General features: G+C 39.3%; 1 protein-coding gene across 1 annotated transcript in view; it reads left to right on the top strand.

Moving 5' to 3' along the window:
- The first annotated feature begins 440 nt into the window (after positions 1-440).
- The window catches only part of LOC306871189 (tenascin-like), a 33,625-nt gene continuing 23,858 nt past the window's right edge, over positions 441-10,207 (top strand). Inside the window, exons 1-2 of the mRNA XM_079418961.1 lie at positions 441-728; positions 8,964-9,512. Of these exons, the coding sequence (XP_079275087.1) occupies positions 9,038-9,512 (475 nt within the window). The 5' untranslated portion in view covers positions 441-728; positions 8,964-9,037. The remainder of the gene's footprint in view (positions 729-8,963; positions 9,513-10,207) is intronic.

Here is a 10,207-nt window from a genome sequence, read left to right as displayed (position 1 = left end):
TTTTTAAGGTTTAAAAAAAGGAGAACCAACCTTGACTAAAACGATTCTTTTTAGTTTTTTAGTTTTTTTTTCCATGGCGAGGTTGGATTTGGGGGATTAAAGGTTGATTATGCTGATCACCGTACATAATCCCATCATCCGCCGTGTCATGCTCGTCATCAAACACACAAGGTCCTTCCTCCTTTATCCTCCCTGTTAATTCTAATCTGAAATGTATGTTAATGCAGCTTGGGATATATCCCTTTCATCCAATCATTGGCTGCTCCAGTTTATAGTAAATGGTCTCTCTCTTTTTCTTTTTCTCCTCCTCTCTTCTCGGTGTGTGTATGAGTTTGCGACTCAGCCTTGAGGCATCCCGTTTCAGCTCCTCAGCTTTCAGTCAGAGGGAGAAAGGGGAGGGGGGTGTATATAAGAGAGTGGGGTCTGACCGCAAAGTGTCTACTGTTTAAAAGAAAGGGACTTCTCCCTCCCTCTCTCTCTCTCTCTCTCGCTCTCTCTCTCTTTCACTCATTCCCTCTCAGCATCAGCAGACATACACTGGCTGGATGGAACACTCTCACTGAGAGCAGAGAGACGGGAGGAAATGACAGGACTGTCATCTATCTAAAGAAAATTAAAAAGCACTTCAAGAGTTCCTGATGTTTTTAACCTTCCGTTTGGCAACACATCGCAGTTCCCTAGACAGAGGCACGTCTCTGAGCCTGTAGAGCAGGATTGATCTCACTAAGGTAAGCTGTGATGCTTCAAGTCACTTCCATCTACCTGTTAGTGTGACAGATTTGCATGTTAATTGACTCTGTGCTCTTTATGAGTGTTATTAAATGCTAAATCTGAATCATGGTTTAAAGGATGTTGTGGCACTTTGTAATACTGTTGTATAACAAGAGTCATGTTTTACACTGTGCAAAAATTTTACCTTTAGGTATACAACAGCTTGTCGCTGAGGCAGTTCCCTTAAAAGGACAACTTTGCACCTTATCTACCCCTAAAAGGTGCATATTTGTTCCTTAGAGTAGCAATATGCATCCTTAAGGTACTACCATGCACCTTTTAGGGGTAAATGTAGTACAAAGATGTACCTTTAAAGGTACTACCCCATTGACAAGCTATTGTACTCCTAAAGGTAGACTTTTTGCACATGTTTTCTGACAGTGTAATTGTTAGCAAGGGACTTCTAAGGCTGATGCATTGGCTTGCTTTAGGCTGCTCATTATTGTTTATAGGGGAAGTGGTCCACATTTGTTTTAAGCTCAGCAATTATTCCAGCTCCACTTGAGGGGGGAATACAGTAGCGTGTGCTCTGAGTGCTGATAGTTTGGCGTAACTTTACACGTGGTGGGCTTGTCTGCAGCTGTGAGTCAGCCGTGTCCGTTACCTGGCAGACAGTGTTATCCCTTTCCGGGATCTCTGTCCTCTCTCCAGCCAGGGAGAGCAGCAGCTGGTTTGTGTTAGTGCTTCTCCCTTTAGTCTGCTGCTCCTCGTGTAGCTCCGCTGTCAGCTGCCAGCTCTTTTCTCTCGCCTCATCCGCAGTGGGGGGGTTGAATGGTTCTCGGATCAGTGCGCTGTGCTTATTGATGGGTTGTATCCGTTTAGGAGAATGGAGAAACTGAGGTGATGAGAAGATGTGCGTGTGTGTGGCAGTAGGGGGAGGGGTCTAGGCTGGGAAACGCAGAGGCTGAGAGACGCCTTATGAGTGCGTATATTGAACGAGGTGGGGGTCAATGACAGAGACCCCTGGATCCAAGGGTCCTAAATGGGAGGGAGGTTCTTCTGTGAATGAGGGAAACTTAGTCGTTAGCATTGAGGGGCAAAACTCGTGACTGCATAAAGAATACTTGGTTATGTTTGCTTCTCTTCAAGTTTTTTTTTTGAGTGTTCTCAGAATACGACTGAACACATTAAACATTTCTATTTCATAATAGCCCTAATATTTGATCTTTTTTGTTGTGTGATGTCAGTGCCTCCTGGGTAGATAAAATCTCCTCAGCTCTCTATGCCATCATTATCTTGAAGACATTAGAAGTGCCAACCACACATGGTTGTTGCCTAGACGGCGTGTTTAAATGTTTTATGATGCTATGTGCAGTGTATTCATTGACAGTGCCACTCAGAACAAAGCTGAGTGGGAAACTAGCCTTTGTTTGAACAGCTGTCAGCTCTGCTCCTGGCCTGGCAATGCACTTGGAGCAGCTATTGGACCCTCTGTGTTCTCCTGTGGTTGTCTGTCTGTCAGTCTGTCTGTCTGTCTATCTCTGTATCAATTTGTTTGTCTATTATAGGTCTGTCAGTCAATTAAATATTTTAATTTAATTAATTGCATGAAATGCTGATTAATTAGTCACAAATAAAGTAATCACAATTAATCACATATATCAATATTTTGCTAAGGAAAACAACCAAATGAAGATAATTAAAATTAATCAAGTTATTTTGGCAGACAAATAAAGATAAATAAAATGAACAAAGTTTCTAAATATTTTTATGATGCTTTGTCAATTTAACTTTCAAAAAGTCTTTTTTCGTTCTTTTTTGAATTGCTTCATCTATCTATCTATCTATCTATCTATCTATCTATCTATCTATCTATCTATCTATCTATCTATCTATCTATCTATCTATCTATCTGTCTATCTGTCTATCTGTCTATCTATCTATCTATCTATCTATCTATCTATCTATCTATCTATCTATCTATCTATCTGTCTATCTGTCTATCTGTCTATATGTCTATCTGCCTCTCTGTCTCTCTGTCTGTCCGCCTGTCTGTCAGTCTCTTTGAAAAATGCTCTGTAAAGGATTCTTTTCTTCCACACTCAAAATTAGCCACAGAGGCATTCAGAATGATTTGTCGGCATCAGTGAACAAAGATTTCCTCGGTAGACTTCAGTGTGTTAAAGTGTCACAGTCCCAGATGGTTTTAATGGCTGTCTGATGCTAATGTAACATGGCTAGGAAACCATGAGCTCAAAGCACAGACAGTGTCCCTATCGGTGGCAGTCAAAAGATGAGCCCATGTGTCTTCTTCCTCAGAAGTGAGGAACTTGTGAGGGTTAGTGACCCTGCGTGCTAGAAGGCATTTGTCACTACAAACCCAGGATAATTAAAGTTTTAACTTAGCAGAAGAGTTTGGGATGCTGTAAAAGAGAACCACAGTATCTGAATTGATGACAAATCTGCCTCCAATGTGAACAGTGAAAATAGATGTCTTAATCTCCCAGTCAATATTCTTGTATTTCAGTGTGGGAAAACAGATTTTTCTTTCCAGAAGGAGGAAAAATGTTCAATAGGATCGATAAAGAGCTTGAAAGAGCTTTTTGCTCTGTCCTAGAAGATCATACTGTGATGAAGCTAATTACTATAGGTATGTAGTGTAAGTAATTGGATCTGGCAGCATGCAGTTTATAGGTCTTTTTTCAGACCGCAGCCATGCTAAATCACACTTGATCATGGCTCAATTCAGCAAGAGGAAAAACAAAATTTCTTGGTGTTGGAGAAAAAGCAATTTCCTGTTACACACAAACAAAAAAACATACTAGCTTTTATTTTTTCTATAACAGGAAAGAATGATCAATAGCTTTCCATTTTGGGAAGGGATTGCTTTGTGCCTATGAAAAAAATGACCTCCATGTTCAAATAAGTCTTTTTACTCTGTAGCAAATTGACTTCTGGGTTAAAATACAGTCTTTTATTCTTTGCAGTTCCTGCCAGACCACAATATATCCTTTAGAAAACAAAAAAAAAATTGTAAAAAGAATTTATCTTTCTAAGACCAATATGTGAGGCACTGTCTGCATGGTGCTTAAATAGTGTTTGAACTTTGTTGCGACAAACGGGAGTCAGAAATAGCAGGAGTTTGTGCTTTTAAGGTCTGAACATATGAGGCTGCTTTTCTGGCTGTAACAGGGGTTAAGCTAATAAACACGGGGTCACCAGTGCTGGAGATGTAAAATGAGACGGCAAGTAGCAAATGTTCCTCCTTCATTCCTTCCATCTGGACTTTAAGAGAAAGCACACATAGAAGCTATAAAGACAGGAATTATTCGACTTCATTCCCGGTAGACTTCTCTAGTGTCTCTGGTCTCAGATGTTGACTCGCATGTCCTAAACTTTCCATTTCTCCTTAATCAGCATGATGGAGTTCACCTTTGGCAATGTCATCCTAGCTGTATCGTGTCCGCTTTGAATGCTTCTTTGGTGAAAGTGCAGCTATGTCAGTGAACCACAGGTCCATTCAGAGCAGTGCAAACACCTCTATCTCTGGCCATACATCAGCCCGGCTTATCGCTCACTTACACACACACACACACACACACGCACACACACACCTCCTATCAGTGCAATCAGATCTCCCAGCATCATTAGAGCTCTGTAAATGGGGCTCGACTGTCATGAAACCCAGCTTTTTCATTGTGAAAACCTGCATTGCCTTTCACTTATCAGTCTGCGTGTAATCTTATGCCTCTACTATATATAGATAAAAATAGCCCACAGGAATGGAATGATCAGTAATAAAAACAGAACATTTCAGTATGCTGGTTTCAGTTTAAAATTGAATTAAAGAAGAAATACCTTTAAACTCTGGCAATGAAATCAGATGCAAGATTAATAATTACTTAATCTCATTATTATGAGAGTGGCATAGCTGGGAATATAATACACAGTGGTGTATGTTCTTAGGTTCTGGTTTCACACCTTGCTGTCAATCCACCGATGGGAGAAATGCCAAGAGAATGCGTTGGGTGAGAGATCACTTTATGTGGCATTTGAGAGACCTTTAAGCACACATTGTACATATAGTGGTGAGACAGCACGTATGTGTGTTTATGATTGCCAGACATATTCATTTGTTTCAATCTGGTCAGTGAACCCACTGCAAGCCATGACTGACTTCCTTTTGAAGCACAGACAAGCCAAAGAATATAGAGTAGCGAGGCATAGACAATCATCAGCTCGTTTGAGGCCAGTGGACAGTCACAATTCACATTCTGCATTCACATCACAGCTTAAAAGTAACAGGATGTCAGACAGATGAAAAATATCACTAAGAGAGAAGAAGAACTGCAGAACTATAGAAAGAAAGAACCAAATAAAATGGAAGGTCTAATGGTCAACTGAGCCACTCCTCCTAAATGAGCATTCCTCAGGAAGGCGATGACTTTACAAATCCATTTATGAAACAATAACAGTGGCTATATGCCTTGCCATCGATCTGAGAGCACACACCATTGAGCGGCGTTATGAGCTGGTCTGGAAATCCATCTCTGTGTTGGATGATTATGAGCTGCTTCGTGGTGCTGGTTTCAGCAGACCTCTGTCTGATTATGACCTTGGAAAACCATGCCATCGATAAACATCCTCTTCGCAATGACAGCATACTCATATTTATAATGTTTTTAATAATGATTTATCAGCATTTTTCAGGTCTTCACCACAGATCAGACACTCATTTCAGCAGATTTACTGCTTTGCTGACTGGATTAAGAAGTATTTACTCAATTTCATCGTATTGATTTTTAATGAAGTTTGACTTGCACCGGTGGAGGAATGATACAGTGTTTATGGCATACCTCTGGGAGAAATATTTTTTTCATCATTGACTCCTTCCCAGTATTAAACAGACTGTCAGAGCATTTTATGACATCTATTAAGGTGAATAGAGTCTAGACAATACCAATTCATTCACTACTGCGGGTGACCCATATTAAGGCTGCGTCTCAGTGAAGGCAAGTGCTTTCTGTCATGTGTGACCTACAAAGCGGAGTCTGCTTGATGATTTCATAGGAATAAACTGTGGAAGAGTTGTGCTTCCCCTGTGTTCAACAGACTGTGGATGAAAGTCATCTCTAATCACTGAATATGAAACTGAACGATGAACTGTTAAAGCAACCCCAGCAGTTTTTACCGTTCAATAACCAGCTATTTAACAGATAATTTACCACCTCATCAATCCTCTAAAGTCAGGAAAAAAAGCCTAGATTTTATTTTATTTTATTTTATTTCAAACACATTACCAGCTTCTGCCACATCAACAGTTGTCATCTCAATCAAATGTTACTAATTCCCATCCACTTTACAATAATAATGTTTTGTACTTTGTGATCTGGATTTTGGCATATTCCTTTTATGTTTTATGTCTTTGTAGTATACATCAGATCACAGCTAATTACGCCACGGTCCCAAACCGCTAACTTGCTAATTACTCAATTATGTGAGGAGCTGCAAACTTCTAATTTAACAAATAGCAAGTAAGCTAATTTGTTTGTAGCACATTGGTGTGGTCGAAGAAACGTTTCAACTGTCACTATAATTTATGGCTTACAAAAGTATTCATCTGGTCTCTGTGTGAGGTATTCTGCCTTTCAAACGCTCTAGTCAGCATTCAGCACTTAGCACAACGCAGGACCAATTTAGATCAGTGGCACTAAATATGTGTGCCAGCAGGTTCACCCCCCATTGAAATTCCTCTCACATTAGACACACGGAAGCCAACTGGCCCAGCCAGAGTCTGAGAAAGTAACAATGTATAAAAACTAGACCTGGCATGAGAAAGCAGCAGTCACATTGTGTCTGGTTTATCTGAAAGTGCCAGTAAGCAGCAGCATTAGCATACTGCTCTGAGCTCAGCACTGTATTGATGGAGCTCTAATAAAAGAGACTGGCTTTGTCTATTTCTCGCTGTTCAAAATGCGAAAAAATGAAATATTTTCTAATCTAATGTTAATAACTGCTGATTCTTTCATAGCCAAGCATATCCATCATTGCTGCCATGAAGCCAAGCTGTCCTCATTATATTTCTTATTTGATTGTTCATTCATTTACAGTCAACCTTAGCCAGGGGTTAAGGGCAAATGCTCACACAAAGACCAGCTTGGTCCTTCAAATTCATTTTCTTTCTTTGATTCTTGTGGCGACAAGCCAGGTTTCAAAGTGAAAAAGCCAGCTACCCATCCAGAACTAAAACCGCAAAGCGACTCGAAGCAATTTTCTGCCTATTTTGCTGATTTAATCCCAGGGTATAGATGTGAGGAACAAGAAGTGGAGTAGGTCCCCTTCACCCCCGAGGGTCCAGATCGGGAGTCTCCCATCATCGAACCCCCCTTAAGCGCTCCATCACAGAAGCGCTCATCCTTGTCTGTCTAATCACGGATGGGCGGCAGCAGCGTGGGATCCCTCTCGCTGGAGCTCATCTGTCAGTCCCGCTAATCACATGTCAAAGTGAGCTCTCCACTTACTAAACCGATCCTAAAAAGATATTACCTGCTGTTGACCTTGCAAGCTGTGGCTTTGGGTCATCCCCCTGCAGCCATGACAAAATTATGATCTGTGTAACCACTTTGTATTGCTCTTTTGTTACTGAAGGACTGTGGAGGGTTTACCTTAAAGGGATATTTCACCCAAAAAATTTTAATTCTGTCATCATTTAGATGCCCTCATTCCAAACCTGTATAAGAAGATACACACAAAGATATTTTGCAGTATTTTTTTATTTTTTATTAATTCATTCATTTTTTTCCAGTCGACTTTCATTTAATGCACAAAAGCATTCTTAAAAATATTTTCAAATGAAAGAATTGTAAATTTTGAGTGATCTCTTATGTCAAAATCAGTACTGTAAAATATAAAGAATCTTTTAAAAAATCTAATGAAAATAATACATTTTAAGAGGTTAAATGTGTTTGAATGGCTAGGCAAGGTGCAGGCTGAAAAATGCACACACAAATGTACTTAATTTGCTATAAATATTGGGTGTTTTATGGTATTGAAAAGTCAGTGTGTCAGCACTTTGAGAAGTTGGTTATTTCCATCTTAAATGGGTCCCATTTGGTTTTCATAACATTCAGGAAAACAGCTATACGGAAAACTAAATCTACAATCCTGTAGTTGCCAAGTATGTGACCATATGACATGCGCATCAGGACTCTTTAAACACATACATCCTCAATCTCCCTGTTACACCCCATAATATAGCACAGTAATATCCTTGAAAAATATTACAGGCATTTTATTTTAATTAAATTTGTAACAGACCATTGCACTTAGTGAGGTGACAAACCTCATGAGCTCTGCAAAAACTACACTTCTAACTTCTTTTAATGAGGAAAGTGTTGTGTTTTAATGCAGAACTCTGCTGCTGTCTGGAGAATGGTCAAAGAATGCTAACTTTTATGAGAAGCGTGAACTCTGAACACCCACGCTAGCGGAAGCGCTGCAGATGGTCTCCTCTGCACGAGTATTAATCTGTCAGCATGGGCTGTGGGCAGAGCGTCAGAGAGGAGAGTATACTCCTCAGATTCAGGTGTCGCCTGCTGCGTGTCATGGCAGCCTGTCATAGGAAACGCTGCTGGAGCCCTTGCTCCTGAGCTGAAGTTTGCCTTGCTTTCATTGGCCTGAGCTGATCTTTGTGGAAGCCAAGGCAACCATAACCTGAGTTGTACTTAATATCTGTCTATATCCTGCAGTGTTGCTGACTGGCATGTATGCGTAATTGTTGTTTTTGGGTTTTTTTTTTTTTTGCTGGACATTTTATTCTGAATATGAATAGTGTGATATAGTGTGATATGGTTTGCTTTAGTTTAGAATATAATTCATTCTGGTTGGAAAAGAAACCCGAGTCAAGGATTAAAACATTTTTGTTTTTCTTATGTCTACACTACACTACATACCTTTAATTCATATAAATGACTTATTTTCATATTATGTTATTTTCAATATTGATTTAAAATGTATATTTAAGATGGAATGATTTATTTAAATTAACATTCATTTTATATGTTTTTTTTTAAATTGTGCTTTAGAAATATGAATGTTTTTGGAAATTCATTAAATGACTTTTACATTATGTAGTGTGTATGTTTCATTTTCCATTTTGCAAGTGCAATTTAACACTGGATTCACACTGGACATGCATTAGAATGAAATGTGTAAAAGCAACCGGAGTAACTGTTCTAATTAAATTTTTGCAGGATTAAACCCACGTCTCCAGAATCTTAAAACAGTTTGAACAATCACGCCAGTAAGAAGAGTCAAGGAGCAAATCATGGGGATGCGAGGCCTGCTACTGGCCTGTCTGGCAGTAGCCATGTTAGTTCATCTCTCTAGTGCTGGCCTGGTGAAAAGAGTAATTAGACACAGAAGAGAATCACTGTCACCGACCACTGAGAACTTGACCCTCCCAAGTCCTGATCAGCCTGTGGTTTTTAACCATGTATACAACATCAACGTTCCCTCTGTATCCCTGTGCTCTGTGGACTTGGATTCACCTGGAACAACACAAGTGAAGCCAAAACCGGCCAATCTGCAGTCTGACCAACACATAGAACACACCATGGACGGAGAGAATCAGATTGTTTTTACGCATAGGATTAACATTCCCAAGCAAGCTTGCGGTTGTGATAACCACATGCCTGACCTGAAGGATCTTCTGAACAGGCTGGAAATGCTGGAGGCAGAGGTATCCAGTCTTAGAGAGCAGTGCACCAGTGGAACGGGCTGCTGTAGTTCTCAGGTTACAGGTAAGGACAAATATCACATACTGTAGATACTTTGATAGTCCATTAAGAGGCTGAGCTTTATTAAAAAAATGTATTCAAAAGAATGCTGACTAAATTCAAATTATAGTTCATCTAAAATGGAAAAACTCTCACCCCAAAATGGAAATTCTTTACTCATCCTCATGTTGTTCCAAACCTGCATACATTTCTTTCTTCTGTAATACACAAAGGAAGATATGTTTAAACGATATAGTTAACTAAATATTTGGGCCTTTGACATCCATTTTATAATGGACAAAAAATAAATAATAAAATTAAACACTGAGACATTTTTCAGAATGTCATCTTTTATGTTCTACAGAAGAAAGAAAGTCAAACCGTTTTGGAACAAAGTGAGGGTGAGTAAATGGTGACAATTTAAATTTTTGGGTGAACTATCTCTTTTTTCATTTTCATTTCATTTATTTAATCAGGGACAATGCACATTAATAATACATACAATATGTAAAATGCACCAGATTTAGCCAACACTGGCTAATTTTCATCTGTAGTCAACTTTAACTTTTGTTTTTTTATCCACTAACGCTCATAACACAGATGCATATAAATATCTATATTTTTCTTTTTCTTTTTGCAAGTAGTAGCTCAGAGATTAATCGCTACATAAATATTAGAGGCAGCTGATAGCGTAAAGGCATAAACAGACCAATCAGAAT

Source organism: Barbus barbus (assembly GCF_936440315.1).
Source record: "Barbus barbus genome assembly, chromosome: 6".
NCBI lineage: Eukaryota > Metazoa > Chordata > Actinopteri > Cypriniformes > Cyprinidae > Barbus > Barbus barbus.
This window is presented reverse-complemented; position numbering and strand designations above follow the sequence as displayed.